This window comes from Rhinopithecus bieti, unplaced genomic scaffold (genome assembly GCF_001698545.2).
Source record: "Rhinopithecus bieti isolate Rb0 unplaced genomic scaffold, ASM169854v2 scaffold_35122, whole genome shotgun sequence".
NCBI classification, from domain to species: domain Eukaryota; kingdom Metazoa; phylum Chordata; class Mammalia; order Primates; family Cercopithecidae; genus Rhinopithecus; species Rhinopithecus bieti.
The window spans coordinates 9,935-28,956 of record NW_016814739.1 but is presented as its reverse complement, the minus strand read 5'-3'; the positions used below and the strand labels follow the sequence as shown (position 1 = coordinate 28,956).

At 41.0% G+C, this 19,022-nt stretch overlaps 1 protein-coding gene across 1 annotated transcript; it reads right to left on the bottom strand.

Moving 5' to 3' along the window:
- Window positions 1-4,381: 4,381 nt before the first annotated feature.
- Window positions 4,382-18,656, bottom strand: LOC108515182 (exocyst complex component 2-like). The gene is made up of 5 exons (XM_017851863.1): window positions 18,600-18,656; window positions 16,339-16,461; window positions 10,427-10,488; window positions 8,226-8,285; window positions 4,382-6,012 (listed from the first exon to the last, which is right to left on the bottom strand). Exons 2-5 carry the CDS (start codon window positions 16,378-16,380, stop codon window positions 5,919-5,921), a joined length of 258 nt encoding a protein of 85 aa, XP_017707352.1. The 5' UTR covers window positions 16,381-16,461; window positions 18,600-18,656; the 3' UTR covers window positions 4,382-5,918.
- Window positions 18,657-19,022: the final 366 nt, after the last annotated feature.

Below are 19,022 nucleotides of genomic sequence, written 5' to 3'. Positions count from 1 at the left end.
TTTTATGTTATATGTTTTTAAGGCCCACACCAGGCTGCGATTTTGGCAGAATTGAAGGATTTCTTTTCTGGCTTTTTCTTTTCTAAAATCCTCCTTCTCTCTCCAGTAGCTGCAATTTCCTGGATACAATCTTTTGGTTTCTTGGAGCAGAGGGGCACAGAGGATTCAAAAAAATAATTCAAGAAAACTTCCCAGAATCGACAGATTTTAGACTCACCACCAGGAACAAAAGGTCATCACACCCAGAACATTAAGAGCTTTCAGAAAACTAAGAAAAGATAATTTATAGAGAGAAGCAGGTGAAGAGACACTGGAGGACAACAGCACAAAAGCCTCTGAATTCTGAGAAAAAATGATTTCCAACCTAGAATTCTATACTCAAGATGCTATCATTAAAGATTTTCTGCAGCTAGTCAAAGTCTCAAAATATTTACCTCCAATATACTATTTTCTCAGGAAGCCACTACAGGGTGAGTTTTACCATGTGAGGGAGCAAACCAAAAAAGAAGACATGGAGTATAGAAGCAGCTGATCCAATCCAGGCAAAGGGAACTTCCAGGTTGGTGATTACAAAAGGAGATGCCAAGTATGCAGTCGACCCAGCAGGCATCCAGCCTAGACTAGGACAGGCTAGAAATCTGTAGGGAAGTTGTTCAAGAAGACAAACTTGGTAAAATGTCTATGTTTGAATATATTGCAAGGACATTTGAACTTGGATGGAGGACATTTTGAGATGTGCGAAAATGATTACAATACATAAAAAAACAAAAAATACAGTAAGAAAAGAATATAGGGTATAACTCGCTTAGAACTGCATGACGTCTACACAGGCCTCATAATGCGAGCACTGGATGCTGGTCTAATCAGAATGAACACACTGAAAAGATGGGTTAAGGGAGTATGTGTGTGGTAGAGAGGATGAAAGAGAACTGAATTTTCATATTCTATTGTAGGAAGACGATAGAGTTCAAAACCACAGAATTAAGAAGTGACAACACAAACCTGTGAAGGTACGGACCACAAGGTAAATACCAAAACACTCAGAGCAGCTAGGAGAATGCAAATGTGGATGGCGGCTAGGCGAACGGAAGTGGATGGCGCCTAGGGGAACGGAAGTGGATGGCGCCTAGGGGAACGGAAGTGGATGGCGGCTAGAACGGAAGTGGATGGAGGCTAGGAGAACGGAAGTGGATGGCGGCTAGGAGAATGCAAATGTGGATGGCGGCTAGGAGAACGGAAGTGGATGGCGCCTAGGGGAACGAAAGTGGATGGCGGCTAGGAGAATGGAAGTGGATGGCTTCAGGGAGCAAGCAAAGGAGGGAGATACAGAGGGGTTGATCATTTTCATAATCAGCTCTGCGGAGCCATTTGACTTTTATGTATTTGATTAAAAAATAATCTGACACATTTGCTAACGTTGTTTCATCAACAGCCCTCAACGGTATTTCCTAAGGGGCGATTTGGCACCAGCTCCTGAGCTAGCACTGCAGTCCCACCCCCAGGCTCCCTGATGGCTGAAGCTGCGGGCTCACCGAAGGGCTCGGAAGTCAGTTGAGAGCAGGGCACAGGAAGAATGGCAGAGCAGAAAACAATTCCTAGGTCAATCTGACACGTGCATCTACCCAGGCAAGGCCTGGTTTCAGGAGCCTGTATTGTCTAGGTAGAGAAACACAGTAAGCAGGAGAAAAGAAAGGGCTGGGTATAAATATTTTATAGGACAGTCCAATAGGCAAAGAAGCAGGGGCAGCAAGAATTGATCAGGCACCCAGGGAAGATAATTTTCTTTCTTTTTTTTTTTTTTTTTTTTGAGATGGAGTCTTGCTCTGTCACCCAGGCTGGAGTGCAGTGGCGTGATCTCGGCTCACTGCAAGCTCTGCCTCCGGGTTCACGCCATTCTCCTCCCTCAGCCTCCCGAGTAGCTGGGACTACAGGTGCCGCCACCTCGTCCGGCTAGTTTTTTGTATTTTTTAGTAGAGACGGGGTTTCACCGTGTTGGCCAGGATGGTCTCGATCTCCTGACCTCGTGACCTTGGCCTCCCAAAGTGTTGAGATTACAGGCATGAGCCACCGTGCCCAGCAGGGAATATAATTTAATAAGAAAGGAAGCAGAGAAGAGATCTTTAAAAAATAGTTTCACTTTTGTCCTTAAGGCCAGGATACTCTGTGATCTTCAAAGAGGAGGTTAGTTCTTGTGAGTTAAGAGCATGGGTTCACAGTATTATGTTTCTCTGATTCCTTCCTTATCACTCTCTACTTGGTCATTTCTGGTTTTCTAAATGCTAAGTTTAGCAACCATTTCTCAGTACTTACTCTTTTTTGACACCTGCACCATTTGACCTTGCTGAAAATCTCTTTATTCTTATTATAATACTTGCTGTTCCCTTGATTTCTGTGACCTCATGACCCCATTCTTGCCAGGTTTTCCTCTTACTCTGTGATGAGTTCTTCTGGGGCCTTCTTTGATAGTTAGAATTTAGGCAGTGGTCTTGGTTCTCAGGGATTTGTGTCTGGCTAGAGCGTTTGTAGGAAGGTGGTACAAGAATCTTTTTTTAAACATGTGAAGAGATAATAATGATAACAACCATGAAAATATCAACAATGACCACGAGAATAAAACCAATGGGTTCCAGTCATGGTAAAACACTGTTGAAGGCACAAGACAAGCTTAAGTGCCCAGTATGTCTAGGATTTTATGTGCCTAGACAGGAGAAAGACACTGATATCCCATTGCCTTTCATTAGCCAAACTGCAAACAATTTACCCGAAGACCCAGGTCTTGTCCAGAAGATGTTTATTGTTATGTATTTCTAACCTGGGCAGGTACAAAAGGCTTTCCAGTCATAGACGGACTAAACCTCTGTGCAATCAATCCTCCCGTGGGGAAGCAGAAGTGAGATGAGATCAGCACACAAAAAACACAATGGCCCCGTGTACAGTGACATCCGCCTGTGTTTACAGCGAAGTTGAAATAATTACAGCTGCTGCTCTAATTGAGGTGTGATATATTAAATATACCTTTCAGAGCAGTTCACAAATTTATACGAAAATCTTTACAACAGAACCAACAGATACATGTTTAGTGACAAAAAGGTATGCAAGTTTAGTCTATGCATATTTTATGAATATTACATAAAATATATTTGACTTTATTTCAGAAACCTAATCTTGATGTAAAAACTAGTTAAAATTTGTAACTTTTCTGAAAACATATTACACAACACTCTTATGCAACTAATAGCAGAATATCCCATAGCACGTGATCAAAACAGAAACACATACCACCACCTTGTACCAAATCCAGAATAAAAATATAATCTTTTCTATTTCTTCCCTTTAAAAAAATCTATATGCAAAGATGACAGAGACAGGAGAATGAGTCAGAGTGCTGGGCCTAAGGCAATGATGCTTGTTTTGCAATGCCCAAATCATTTCTAGAACATGCCACTTTCATGGTACATTGATATAGAAAGTCTTAGTAAAACCAATTATTTCTAATAGCTCTTTACCATTTCAAGTGAGGCCAACTTAGCTAACTCACATGAAGCCACGCCGGCCCACAAAGAACACGGATGTGCTAAAAACGAAATGCCACTGGAGCATTAAAGTACACTGAACCTCCCTCATTTGTTTTCTCAGCTGCCTCGTTAACTTGCTCCAGGTCCTGGTTTATCTCTCAGCTTTCATCTAACTTATTTCATATTCATCCATCTCCTCTTACCCATTAAACCAGTGTTCTGTAACTCAAGTAGCTCTTGAAATCTCCCTTTCTTCCAAGAAGTCCCCCCTGACTTGTTAGAATAGTAGTCCTTGAACTCCCTCATTTGGGTATGGGGTTTTTATGCCTTTACCTTCCACTCGGAGCCATAAAAGCACTACTGGTTCCCTTGTTGCTAATGTTTATTAGCCTCTGGAATTGATGAACTTTCTCTGAGCTGTGACCTGGGTGGATGGATGTCAGAAAGCACGTCCCGCCGGAAGGAACTGCTGAGCAGCGGTGAAGTTACGGACATTCGGAGCCAGAGTGTGAACATGAGTCCTGCCACTTATCCTCCTTGCAGTCTTAGAGAAGTCACCAACCTCTCTCTGAGCCCTGATTCCTTCCTATGCTAAATGAACATGGCAGTAACCTAGCCCATGTGTCATAGGCTGTTGTGAGGATTAAACAAGACACTTCACAGTGTGCCTCGCACGTGGTAAGTCCCCGCAAACAGAATTAGCAGGACCTGACAAACGGTTTCTGACAACGTGTCTGCCAATACAGGGTTAACCAGCACGTAAGTATTTCGGGTGTTAACAGTAGAAATATAAAAGGTTATTCAGCAAATGAAAATGTTGAAGTAAAGACACTCAGAGAAAAATGTCAAGCAAACTACAACTTAGATTAAAGGCAGATTCTTTATTGGCTGAATGTGCTGCACTAGATATTTAAAACAACACAAACATTCATGGTCGCAGTTTTTAAATTTAGCTCATAGTTGAGTTATAGACAACAGTTAACAGACTTAGGAAAGACAATATTCTGTGTATTAACAGCTTTATCAAGCACATTTGTAAAAGATCGAACTTTCATTTCCAGTTACTACGATTCCCCCATACACCAAATGAACCAACACATTTATTTATTTTAAATAATGGAAACTATACATGGCTACACTGTGCTCTAAAATTACTTGCATTAATGAGGACATTAATTTTAGCATTTAAAAAAGGAGACTTTAAAATAACCTTATACAATTTTGAAAACCCTGTCAAGCCGACTACAAGTAGAGAATTCCTCAGTTTTCAGATGCAACGGTGTGATGACGTTGGGCGGGCGGCTGACTGTGAGAGAAGTCACTGTGACCTGAACCTGTTCCAGTAAAGCCAGTCAGCAGTGAACGTGGGGCAAGTGCATGCGGCTGGTCTACAGCTCCCACTGCCTGGTGACCAAGGAGCATCCTGAAGTTTCCGAGAAGAGACTGTGTGAGAGGAGCATTCTTCCAGCTACTGAGCAAGATCCTTCGCTGGGTAAGAGGTGGCACAGAAAAGGTCACCTGCTGAAGGAGGGGGCAGCGGTGGGCAGGGAGTCGGCCGTCCATGGGGAGCCTGGCCTTTCCTTTAGGGGACCCTGAAGTCTGCGGCTGCCCCGCCAGCACCTGTGAGTGTAACCCAGTGACCGGCACTCACACCCCATCACAGACAACACACAGGGCCTCAGGGACTGCAACACGTGGATGTGAAGTGACGCACATAAATTAAGAGCGAGTGAGAATGAAAACTGCTAATGCTTAGTCCTGTGAAAAATAAAAATCAGATAGCGAAATGCCAAGTTAAATCACAGACACCTGGACCACAAATAATCTACCCCAGTTGTAATATTTATTTTAATGGAGACCACAAATTTTTCCAAAAATCTGCTTGAATTAGAAAACTTAAGGCCATTTATATGAAATAAGGGTTTTAAGCACAGCTGCACAGGTTAGGACAGTAAGAGCTCCAAAGATGTCTGCATATAACTTTCCAAATCTCCTCTTATCAATCAGTCTCTCCATGTGTCACGGGAGCTGCCTGCACTTTCGTGAATGGGACACTGAGAAATGCTTCAATATGTACCATGCCATTCCAGAACATTCCCTCCAGAAGCAGCTCTTCCTGCTGCACTCAACCTTCTGCTGAGATGCAAAGTATATTTGAAAATGTATTTTAAAGTCATACAGGATCTGATCTAGTAAGAATGGCAAAACAAATAATTCTTGGGCATTTCAAATGAGGTCATTTTAGTTGAAATGTATACCAACAATTTTCGAAATCAGAGGAAGGAAAAAAGAGAGAGAAATGGCAAACCCAATGTTTAATACACCAAATACCTTTAGGGTACTTAGAAAGTGAACAGTCTTATTACTTGTTATTTTCCTGGACTTCCTTTATTTGGCAGGTATTTATGTTTTCATCATGGTTGAAGAAGCTGCTTGGAAACAGGTGAGCTGCAAGTGCATGCTACTCTTGAACTTGTTCAGGAGCTCTTCCAGTAACCTGGAGGAAGGAGACACTTGTTTTACAGCCTGACAGATGGGGTGGCCTAGCAACACAAGAAAACACCAGGGGAGCCAGCTGCCCGGCTCTGCCTGTGCTTGCTGTGTTGAGAAGGCAGCTGGAAAGTTCTATCTGTGGATCCTCAACTCAGTAAAAGAAACACATCAATCAAAGAAGTTGGTCAAATAGGATATACTGATATACGTATTTATGTTTGTATAGAAACATCTCCTTCCTATCCCCTCCCAAGATTAATTAGATTCCTCCCTAAAACAGACTGATGCTTGGGCCTATTCTTTTTAGAAATTCAACTCTAAAATAATTTACACACCTTCAAATTCACTTTTTGTTAAATGGTTCTATGAACATTGGCAAACCCATAGCAGAGTGTAGCAGGCCACAGCACGGGGCGCCGCTGCACCCTCTCGCCTGCTGCCACTCCAGTCAGCCTCTTCCCTAACCCCATCCCCCAGCAGCCACTGGTGACTTTCCCTTCCTCTCATTTTGCATTTTGTCTTTAACAGCCAGTAGTGAGTGGGGAGCGAAAGCAGTGGGTTAATCACCAGGGGAAGGAGGGTTAGGGCTAATTCCACTAGGCAAATCGCTTTGCTACCTGCTATCTCAATCTGTTTCCCCAACTGATTTGATATAGTCATCTAATTTCTTTTTCTTTTTCTTTTTTTTTGAGATGGAGTTTTGCCCTTGTCACCCAGGCTGGAGTGCAGTGGCACGATCTTGGCTCACTGCAACCTCCACCTCCCGGGGTTCAAGCTATTCTCCTGCCCCAGTCTCCTGAGTAGCTGAAATTACAGGTGCACGCCACCACGCCTGGCTAATTTTCCTATTTTTAGTAGAGACGGGGTTTTACCATGTTGGCCAGAATAGTCTTGATTTCCTTAAGTTGTGATCTGCCCACCTTGGACTCCCAAAGTGCTGGGATTACAGGCATGAGCCACAAGCCTGGCCCTAGTCATCTAATTTTAAAGCTAGAAAGGATCTTGGAGTTTTCCTGGTTTGGATGAAGCAACCAAGAAGTGGGTTTAACAGTACTGAGGTCAAGAGACTATTTCACAGTTTAACAACGTTCAATATTAGAATACTACTCCCACAGCAAACCTAAAATACAGTCCTGACCAGGGTCTACTTCAGGGTGTGTATTGTTCTTGACTCGAACACACTACCTTTTGAGCCCTGTTCCACATATGAAATGTAACAGTGACTGTTTTAATCTTTTATCATATTTATTTTAAAGAAATGAACAGGGTTTGGAACCAATTCAAATAGAGGCTGGAAGTTAGTGAGAGAAAGCAGCAGCACTGTCCGCACAGCCGCCACGTGCCCACGTGGGACGTGCACAGCAGGGGCGATGCGGGGACTGCAGGGTGGAAGGGCTGGTCTGCTGCCCGCTCTGTGCCTCAGTGATGTGACAGCTTCCCCCCATCGCCCAGCCCATGCGCTCTCTCTGCCCTGCACTGAGTCTGCTCTGCGTTCATGGTGCCAGCATTTCACAGTCAGTGCACCACACACGCCTGTCCATGGACGGGCAGCCACGTGCGGAGGGCGTGGTAAAGGAGCTACTGCAGAGTTTCTGCTGCCTCAGTGTGGGGGAGCCTGGATATTTGTAAATTTACCTGGCCTAGATTTTCTCTTAGGTCTGTTTCCTGTTCTATGAGTAGTAAAGTTTGAAGTCAGGTTGAGATCATCAGTGTGGTCTAATGAAATATATACGTATATATAAAACTTTATGATGCCATATGTGCACATCTACTCTTTCATAACATTTTATATTTTATAGAACACAAAATGAACACTACTGAGTTACTCAAAGATAAAAAAATCACTGACTCCTGCATTTTACTGTGCGGTCTTCTTTTTTCCGTTACTTCTTAAGGATATATGCTACTAACACAGTTTACTGAATAAGTCATAGTGAGCTTTCTTAAGACATTTTCTGTACCAGTCACTTGAAACGAAAGCCAACTTCTAAATTATCCTCAACCCAGAAGAAAGGTCTTACCTTATTCTGTCACTCGGAAGACATGCAAGTGACAGTGACGAGATGTACCTACTAACGGCTCTTATTCGGATTCTTATTTGGATTCTGCTCTTCCTAGAATCCAAATCACTATTATTCCTTTTTAAAAGGTACTTTACGTAACAAAACCTTGCTGGGCACATGCAACTGGCTCCTGAGAACAGCACACAGGACTTACTTTTTATCTGCTCCACTGGAGAGCTGGGGCAGGGCTTCCAAGGCCTGCTTAAAACTTGACCTGGAACACAAACAACCACACTGAAGTTGAAGCCTTGCACAGGAGAACTGCTGACAAATTCTTAAGCATCCCTTAATTATTGAGAAGCCAATAAAAGCCAGTGAAGCAAGGAAATACGAGAAAAAGTAAAAGTGAAAACAATAGAAAAGTAAAAGTAAAAGTGAAGGTGTAGCTACCAGGTGGAGGCTTTGTAGCAGCAGGGCCAGAAAAGCTCAAGTAGGAAATGAAATGCAACTTGAAAAGCTAAAGGAAAAACAGATCTTCTTTTACAGGATGCTACTGGTGACAGAGGAGAGCTTAATGTGCACATGTTTAATTTAAAAGGAGTCTTTTCAAAACAAACAACTGCAGATGGAGTGACTGGTAAGAAAGGAAAGAAACTAAGAAATGAAAGATGACACACAGCGGGGTGTTCACAGTATTTGGCACGCACGGGGCCTGATCTGCAGCCAATGTCTTGTAATACTTAAATACAGCCTACTTAAAACTTGCTGAAAAATGGAGAGTTATAGAGATGCTTTAAAAATTCAACATGATTTCCTTACACGAAGGTAAAAGGAAAGAATTTTAAAAGACAACTTCGGGATATTTAGCTTTTACAAGGAGAAAGTATTAGAAAAATTACCAAACCAAATGAAAAGCATCATGTGGAGACTGTTGGGGAATAACCTGTACCATTCACAAAGGAACAGTTCTTAACTTTTATCTCTTCTTTTATGATTGGTTAAGGTGAAGAAATAAATGTAATTATTCTTGACTTTAGGGGGTTGTTACTTCTATATTGTAAAAACATCCTCCTCAATCTACCAGGAAGTATGTTTTTCAGCAGTATTCCTCAAATCAGGGGCAAGTTGTCACAGCAACAGACAGGAAGACTGAAAAGTTCCAACAGAGTCATAAAACCTGGTGCTGGGCATCTCCAGCTGCTCCCGGGAGGGCGCGGTGGGGGCTGGGACGGGTGGCTGGGTGCACTCAGGTCCCTCCCCACATTCAGCAGGCTCTTTCCTGGTGTGGAAACCACTGCCTCTACCTCCATCATCAGCTTGTTTCTTATGAACCTCTTTTTGATTAATTAAAAGAAAAGTGATGGAATTGTTTTGACAGTAGGACAATAATGATAAACATTATACCACCTGTTATTGGCAGGGTACTGAAAATTAAAAAGTGACTTGGCACATTTTCTCATTTAATCCCCTCAAAAGCTTGCCTAGAATATTTTAATCTTCCTCTACAGATGAGTACCTTATACTCTGTAAAACTAAGTCAGCAGGAAGAAAGAGCAGGCATTTACATGAAGTGCGCACACATCCGACACAGGCTGGGTGCTTTCCATCCTGTTAGCATGTTGTGCAGACAAACGATGGCTGGGAAAAGCTGTGGCTAAACAATGAACATGGAGGCTAGAAATGGCTTCTGGTGAGCTGCGACGATGGGAATGAAAGGCTAACTTCATGTGTTAGGAAAAAATGGAAAAAGTCTTTTCAGTTGCAAAGCTGACAGTAAGAATGACAGCAAGCCATGTTATCAGATGCTGGAAATGAGTGAGTAAGCATATTACAGTGTTCTCAAACATTCCATTTGCATACTACTTGGCCTCTCGGGGACATCAACATATCACCCAGTATTTCCTAGGTAATGCTGCCCGTATAGTAAACAACCTTGCACAGGCAAACAGTAGTTCTGTTTCACTTCACCTACTGAAATTTCAATGGTAGGAAATCCTGACTTTCGTTCAAAACAGCTTAAAAATTATCATCAAATTTCCACTACAAAATTTTGCAGAGAAACCACAAGGCTTCCTCATACTGATATTTACAGCACTTGAGCTGTCCTTCAGAGTCTGCTATGAATAGACTAAGACTCAGTTCTTATCCTCTTTTGCTTTAAGAAGTATGTCACACTCTGATGTATTATTTTTAAGACTAAGATTTATTTGTCAGTAGTAAATGAAAAACAAAATTGTATTAAACCCCTTTCCTTTACATTGTGTTACAAAGAAGTGGCCTTGACATAAACTTGATCATGTCACAAATTGATGAGCATGTGCTCTGATCAGTCATCTTTACAGAGGACAGAATTCACTAGTAAGACAATCTGTATTTTTAACAGAGCACTCAGAACTAAAGAACACTGCAACTTACTTGCTTTCGGGTGTCAGGTAAACAGCCACAGTGTCCCTCAAAGCACAGATTTCAAGTCTTGCCTGAAAATGAGAAAAAGACAAAGTGACAACAGGAAAATTTATATTATCAAATATAAACAAGTACTGAGGTGAGGGGTCTCCAGCCCGCTCGTCGCAGGACGGCGCTTGGCGTAATACCACCGTGGTGACTGCCAGTCATGAGCAGAGTTTCTAAAACAGTCCAAAGAAATCTGCTACCACAAAATATGCGTTGACTGAAAATTAACTTGTAGTCAAGGATGACTGTGTGAGGGCAGGGAACTAGATATCTCCGTATGAAAAGCACAGACTGTGTCATGATTTTCCAGCCATCTGTATTTACCCTCTAACCACCAATTTTTCTTTAGTCTTGCAAGAGGAAAGACACTCTGAAACACTGCCCTGAAAGGACCCATGCCCCACAGAGGTGAGGATGTGGCTTGGCTTCCTGACACCTATGCCCTTCCAGGCACACTGCCTTCATCTCAAAAACTAAACTATGCTCTATGGATTCAATGCAATCTCTATAAAATCACAGCTGCTTTTATTTTTTTCTGGCAAGCTGATTCTAAAATTCATAAGGAAATGCAAGGCACTCAACAGCCAAAACAATCTTAAAAAAGAGTAACACATTTAGAGGCCTGACACTTTCTGACTTCAAACATACTACAAAGCTAAAATATATTTATATACTGTATACCCTTATATTCGTGATCAACTGCTATTCAACAGGGGTGCCAAGACCACTCAGCGGGGAAAGAACAGTCTCTTCAACAAATGGTGCCCGGGCAACTGGATATCCACATGCAGAAGAACGAAGCTGAATCCCTTCCTGAACACAAACATTAACTCAACACAGATCACAGATCTAAATGTAAGAGATAAAATTATGAAACTATCAGAAGAATCCCCCCCGCGTAAATCTTTGTGACCTTAGGCTGGGAAACCCTTCTTAGAAATCATGCCGAAAGTATAAACAACAACAACAAAACAAAGTGGACTTCATCAAAATTAAAAATCCAGTGCTACAAAGACATCATCCAGAATGTGAAAAGACAACCCCACAGAACGAGGCATCACTTCACACCCACTAGGATGGCCATAATCAATGAGAGAGACAGTAACAAATACTGGTGAGGATGTAGAGAAACTGGAACCCTCAAAAACTGCTGGTAGGAATGTGCTGCCACTTTGGAGAACAGTCTGGCAGCTTCTCAGAAGATTAATTATAGAGTAACCATACGACCTAGCAATTCTGCTCCTTGGTGTGCATCCACGAGCCATGAAGACAGATGTCCACACAAGAACTTGTACAGGAGTGTTCACAGAACCATTCTGCACATTAATCAAAAGTGGGAAAAAAACCAACGCCCACGAACTGATGAATGGATACATAAAATGTGGCGTATTTAAAGTGGAATATTACTCATATGTAAAAGGAGTGAGGCACTGGCACATGTTACAACATGGATGAACCTTGACACATTATGCTACATGAAAGAAGCCAGTCGTATTTGTATGCTTCCATTGAGATGAAATTTTCAGAGTAGACAAATCACAGAGATAGAAAGCCAACTGTCTGTAGGGACAAGGGGTGTGGGAGGCAAATGATCAGACTTTCTGTTAATGGGTCAGGGGTTTCTTTTGGGATGAAATGTTCTGAAATTGATTATGGTGATGACTGGACAGCTCTTTGAATACACTAAAAATCACTGAATTGTATGTTCTTTTTCTATTGCAGACAGATCGTATGCTCTATGAAATATTTCATAAAAGTTTTAAGAAAAAAGTTAACAAGATTTCACTTGTATGCGAGCACGAAGAAGTGTGATCTGACGGACAAGTCAGGTTTCCTGGGAGCTCCCGCAGACCTACTGATGATAACTTGATTTTCTAAAGTAGGTGCCCACAGTGAGTGGGACCCACAGGAGAACATTTAAAAGAAATATCCCTTATTCTCAAGGAGTGGACGAAACAGAAAACAATGACAAAAGACACAGCCAGCTCTTTAGAGTTTATTAGAAATTCTGTAAGCCATCTAGATCAAAGCAGACATATATGACACAGGATATTCAGTGACCTTTTTCTGTTTGGAAGGCAATTGTTTGGTTTCATTTTTTCAGTCCCTTAGGAGCCTGAAAAACAGTATATAACTAGAAAGTTACAAATGCTAGAAAGTATGAAAATTTGTGTCTCTATTTTGTTTATATTCTAGTATAGGTAAAAACAGACCTACCAGGAAAAAAGGTAGAACTTTCAGCTGACTATCTTAGGAGAAAGATTAAATTACTACAAAACCAATCTTCTGGTAGAAATTTTATTCAATCAAGGTCATAGAGTGTTTTAATTAACCTATAAGTTATGCCAATTATAAAAACTGTGGTTAGCTATATAATACCTACAAAATTGTAATTCAGAAAACATCATGCTAAAAGATCTGCCAGAATCACCAAACCATCACTCCCCTTTTCACCGAGCTCTCAGGACAGTTCTGGAGTTTGGCACTTTAGGGAATTGCCTGTCCACGGTTAACTCACTATCCCTCTTAGAGTTATGGCCCCAAGGAATGAAGCTCTCAAAGTCATTCTTAGTGGGAGAGTGAAGCGGGGAGTTTAGACTAATGGCCTTTTTCAAAATACACATGTTTGTACAGGCCCAAGGAGGTCTCAAAAACTGGAGGCTGGAACAGTCTGGTGGCCAGCAGTTTCTGGACATGTGTATGTGAAAAAATTTTCCAGCTAATTCTGAGATCACTTCCCAACCTCTCCCTGCTGGTTCTGAGAGTGGTTTAGCCGTCAGACAAGCAGGTAACAGAGGTAATGTGTAAAGAGGGCAGATGCCTGTTAAAATTCCAAGACTGCAAGGCCCCCGGTAGCCACTGCAGCTGCCTGTTAATTCATTTGTAGTATTACACAGTTTACACTACTGATCCCCTGTGATGGAATTATTATAATAACCACGACCTTTCAACTTAAACTATCACATCAAAGATCTGATAAATCCATTTTCAGAGAAAACTGGCAGCAAATGGAAATACAACAGAAGCTTTTGTAACAGATTTTCCCCTAACCAAATTAACAAGTGCTCTCTGCTCTTCTTTTTCCCAAATATGTATTTTATTTTGAACGAATTTCAAACGTATGGAGACTTGGAAAGAACTTTACAGCGAACGCCTGTTTACTCATAGGCTCTCCCAATAACACAGCCTCACATGACCACACGGCTTCCATCCATCACTCAGTCCTACAGCTCTGATCCACTTCAGGGCGCATACCATTAACTGCAGTGGACTCTCTGCACCATTTTTTTTTTTTTTATAGTTAGAATGTACAAATCTCAAAGTGTGGCATCTGATGAGTTTTGACCGACGTATACACCTGTGTGATGGAAACCCAGATCACAATACAGAACCAGCACCCCGTGACGATCCCTAAGGCCCCACCCTAGGAACCCCCACCACCCAGAGGAAGCCACTGTTCTGAGTTCTTCATCACAGTTAGTTTTATCTGTTCTAGAACTTCATGTAAATGAAAACTATACAGTATACGCATGTGTCTGTGTAAGGATCCCTCCATTCGGCGTAATGCTTCTGGGATTCACTGCACTGTATCAGTAATTTGTTCTCTTTAATGTGGAATAGTATTTGATTGTAAGAATATATTACAGTTTATTTACTGTACTGATGGACGCCTGGGTTGTTTTCAGTTTTTGATTATGATAAAATGACTACGAACATTCTTATTTTATTTTTTTGAGAAAGGGTGTCACTCTGTCGCCCAGTCTGGAGTGCAGCAGCACGATCACAGTTCACTACAGCCTCGACTTCCTAGGCTCAAGCAAGCCTCCCACCTTAGCCTCCCAAGCAGCTGGGACCACAGGCACACAGCATCACACCTGGATAATTAAAACTTTTTTTTTTTTTTTGTAGAGACAAGGTCTTACTATGTTGCCCAGGCTCGTCTCAAACCCATGGTGAACATTCTTATAAATATGTTTCATGTCTTGAACCCATGGTGAACATTCTTATAAATATGTTTTGTAACCTATTTATACAACACATACGAGACTGAAAATATGTTTTCAGTTCTCTTGCTTAAGTAACTGGGATCGGAATAGCTGGGTCACAGGGTGCGTATGTGTACGCTTAGCTCGAAAAGAAAATGCAAAAGCTTTCCCCAAAGTAGCTGCACTAGATCACATTCTCAATGACGTGAGAGCTCCAGTCCACCACGTTCTCGCCAACACCTGGTATAGTCAGTCTTTCATTTTTATCGTGACGGACGTGTAATGGCATTGTATTGTAGTGTTTTCATCTCCCTGCTAACTAACGATGTTGTTCATCCTTCCATGTGGCTGACTGGTCATTCTTATGCTTTTGACAACCTAATTAAATGCATGATGGATAGTTTGAATTGTCCCATGGATCCCTGGAGCTCTGCTTATTTTTTCCCCCAATTTTCCTTATTTCTGTTGTCCACACTGGATAATTTCTATTGGTTTACAAGTTAACTGACTTTTTAAAAATTCTATTATTCTATTATTATCATCTAGTAGATTTTAAAAAATTTATCTACTGTGTTTTTCCATTCCAGAAATTCCATTTAGTTCCTGTTTTAGGGTTTTTCTCTGCCGAGATTTCCCACCTACTGATTCAAGAGGAGCACAGCTTCCTTTACATCATCTGATGCAGCTGTGTGAAAATCCCTGCCTGCTAATTCCAATACCTGGTCAGCTTAAGGTTGGCTTCAGGTGATCATTTTTTGTATTAGGAATGAGTCATGTTTTCCTGCTTATTTGTGCATTTCAATTACATTTTAACTCAATTAAATGTGGATCCTGGACACTCAATGTTATGCTGTGGAGACTCTGGATTCTGTAATATGTCTCTAAGGACTGCTGATTTTTTATTTGTTTGTTTTAGCAAGCAATTAACTTATTTGGACTCCAGCTAAGAACTCTTGGCTCTTGGGCAGCAGTCCAATTCTTCCTTCAGTTCTTCTAGCCTCAGCTGGGCTGGCTGGAGGGCAGTCTGACCACGCACATGGCGAGACTCCTCTCTGGGATGCCCCTCACCTACCTGTAGTTGTGGCTGCTCCAAAGCCTGTTTTTCAAGCCAGAAAGCACGTTTTGTATTGGCGTTTTAGGCACTCCTGGACCTGCCTTTAGGTTAAAATCCATAAGAAGTAAGAAATTCACCCAGGTGCCATTTACTCTAGAATCTGCCCACCAGTGGTCGTTCTCTGGTATCTTCAGGGATGTTTTCAAAATTAAAAACATCTTTATTTTTTGATATTCAAGTTTACAGTTGTTATCTGTGGAGGGCTGGCCTGATAGCAGCTTCCTCAGCCACGACTGGAAGAAGAACGACACTGCTTTTTGAAACTCACTACCACACGGCCAGAAGCGCACGCTTCCATCTGCATGCACACCTCAGCAGCTACCAGCTGGCTACGTGCATGCCAAAGTCAGCTGGTGTTTATGGCATTTATCATCATGTAATTTAAACACAAGAGACAGTTACTTGTTGTTTCTATGCAAACTGCACTGAATGCTTTCAAAAGACTTATTAAAAGCAAGTTGTTAAAAATTTCCTGCGGAACTGAATGTCATGAAGATAGTTGGAAAATAAAATAAAATCACAAAACTTTTGAAGGATTCTGCATTCAGATGCTTTGGCAGAAGTCTTTAAGGTCTTGCTCTACTGTAAAGAAACAAGCTCTGAAACTTGCAGACAATGCTTCGTGGGTATGGCTTATGCAAGAAAGGATATGAACTTCTTCAGTCATAGATCCATTAGAAGCCTGTCTTACGTCATAAGACTGATGACTAAAGACATTTTATATGGTATAAATAACAGCAGAAGTTCAATATGAAACTGAACGATTCTGTTACCTGTAAAGCTCCGTTTCTGCTGAAGGAGGAGACACACTGCATCAGTCGGCCGAGCTCTTCAGAAACTGCTTCCACCACCTTGGAGAGCACCCGAGGGACCAGCTCTTTGGAAACAGTGAACACCTGGTTTGAAACAGGAAGACATGGCGCTTTGTGGGGCTTTTTGACTTGAATTTGTTAAAAACAAAGTAACTTTCAAAACAAAAGGAAATCAATAGGACTTCTAAGTCATTTTAAAAGACCAAAATTATAAATGAAAGGAAGATACAGACTTATATTTAAATTCTACTGACAGATTAACAACAAAATTCTCTTAAAATACAATATTGGCAAATGTAATTTTGAAAGGCATTACTGATGTTGACAAAATAAAACTGTTTTGAACATTTCTTTTCCTCTTGCCCCTTTCACCAGAAAGAAACATCTCTAAAGAAGAAATTAGAGAAATAAAAACATACTGGGTCAATATTTTACCACAATTTAAACAAATACTGTGTCAGACTCTCCTTAAACTCTGACAAACACCATTTCATATGGGGTGCCCTGTTCTGTATTGGACAACAGGCCCTCCCCAAAATTTTACACATACTGTGCTAAATATGTATGTCCTTTTATTTGACTTACATTATTTTCAAACCTTAAAGTTTGATACTTTCAAACTGAGAGTTATTGTCTTTGGAGATTTACTGAAATCTGACTCATGATTTATAAATGAAAGTAAATCACATTTTCTTTTTAAGTTTTTCCTTTTTTCAGATTGAGCCACCAGCATTAAATACTTGGATTAACCCACACATAACTTGAGTGTCCAAGTAAATTTTTGGCAACTTACGATTATGTAGCAAATAGTTAAATATTATGAATGAAATTCTACTTTCAGTCATTATAATCCCATGGCAGTTGATAATGGACATTAATAAAAGCTGCCTCACTAGGAATCAACAGCATCACAGCAGTTTCCACAGATCTCAGTTCTGCCCACCAGAGAAATGCTTGCAACTACTGCACCCACATGTGCACTTTGGGCTCAAATTTTATAGGATGCTAACATAACAAAAACAGAATTTTATGTTTTTTTATAAGATCACAATGAAAATATTGCTCATTATAAAAAGATCTATGTGGTAAATTCCTGCCTGAGTTAAATCACATACAAATTCTATTGTGAGAGATGAAATTGTATGTTTCCCTTTCACTAAGAACTCAAACCTGTAACATTCTACAGTTTTCTTTCTGCTCTTGGTTCTTCAAACTTCTAGCCAAATTTAGAACCAGGTAGTGTTATCTTTGTTTTCTCTGGTCATATTTGGGTTTCACTCTTAATTAACCACTTTTTTTTCAGTTTACCTTGATGGCCTCAGATCCTTTTGGATGCAGCAGGCAGCACACACCTAAAAACACCCTTCTCAGATGCCTGTCGCCTCAGAGGCGCCCAGGCAACAGTGGAAACGATTGAACAGTAGCCTCTTTGATCTGCCCCACTTTATCTGCCCCCCATCAGTCTGTGAGCCACAGCCTTTCTCAAAGTGTCGGCAAAGCAGTGAGTAACAAATCCTGAAACTACTGAATGAAAACAGGTAGTCACAGATCACGGTGGTAGCTCTGGTCTCTTCTTTCAATGTTCCTCAGAAGAGTCCTCCTAGCCAGGATGTTCATCGAGGATGCTAACACAAAGTTTAAGATGAAAGCGTGTCAAGTGAGTGCAAGTTTTCACATGGTCCAGAAGCAGCAGTACTGTCTGCATGACCCTAAGTCAACCACGGACAGGAAACCACGCATCTGTTCCAGTGTCGGCCTGCCCCAAGCCTCCTTCTAAGCAGTGTCTGCCTTTCTGGACTCCCAGCCACTGCTACAGGAATCAGATACCAGTGCTTATTTGTACACTGGCTAAAAAGAAGTTAATGCATTTTCCAAGATAAGGGATTTACTATTCTTTGAAGGATAGACATCCTTGCAATCTATCTTCACCTTTCAAAAATTAATCAATTTAGCTGTAATTATTAAAGAAAACATACTTCAGAAAAAGACTCACAGGTAAACATACACACACACACACACACAGAGAGAGAGAGAGAGAGAGAGAGAGAGAGAGAGAGAGAGAGAGAGACAGTGCGAGTAAGAGCTGAGCTGCACCTTATTTATACCCAAAATACATTCTGAGGGAAAAAAAAGACCACCATGTATTTTACAAATTTTTTTTTTTTTTTTTTTTTTTTTTTTCGGTTATCCATATCTCTCAGGAACATCTAATGATACCTTACCTCTGCATGCACGGCAATTATATTCACCAGTGCTTCTTTTAAATAGTTTCTGACACCTGAAATTGAAAGAAAGGAGAGAAAGAGGCATTAAGAATAAAAAAAGTTCCCTTCCCTTGCTGGCAGGCTGTACCCCATGCCTTAGAGTTTTCTGAGGAGAAACAGAAAGTAATGCCACCACTATCTATTTCCTTTCGAGAATCAAATGGTGAAAGGAGTATTTCCATACAGGCCAAAAAAAAAAAAAAAAAAAAAAAATGAGAAGTTTTCTTGCATTGTTTTCATTTCTGTCACTGTTGATACTCTCTATAACCGGCACTCAGTCGGCCTCAAAATGAAAATTTAAGAATGTTCTTCAATTTCTTCACACACAGAATATATCTATAGATACGTATCTATATATACTGTAAAACATATACACACACA

What these genes read in the sequence shown, in the direction of transcription:
- LOC108515182 (XM_017851863.1), bottom strand. Translation starts at nt 16,380, where the DNA reads ATGCAGTGTGTCTCCTCCTTCAGCAGAAACGGAGCTTTACAG. An exon ending in GCAGAAACGGAGCTTTACAG is followed by an intron (nt 10,489 to 16,338) that starts GTAACAGAATCG and finishes TCTCATTTTCAG; the next exon opens with GCAAGACTTGAAATCTGTGC. An exon ending in TCCAGTGGAGCAGATAAAAA is followed by an intron (nt 6,013 to 8,225) that starts GTAAGTCCTGTG and finishes TCCTTCCTCCAG; the next exon opens with GTTACTGGAAGAGCTCCTGA.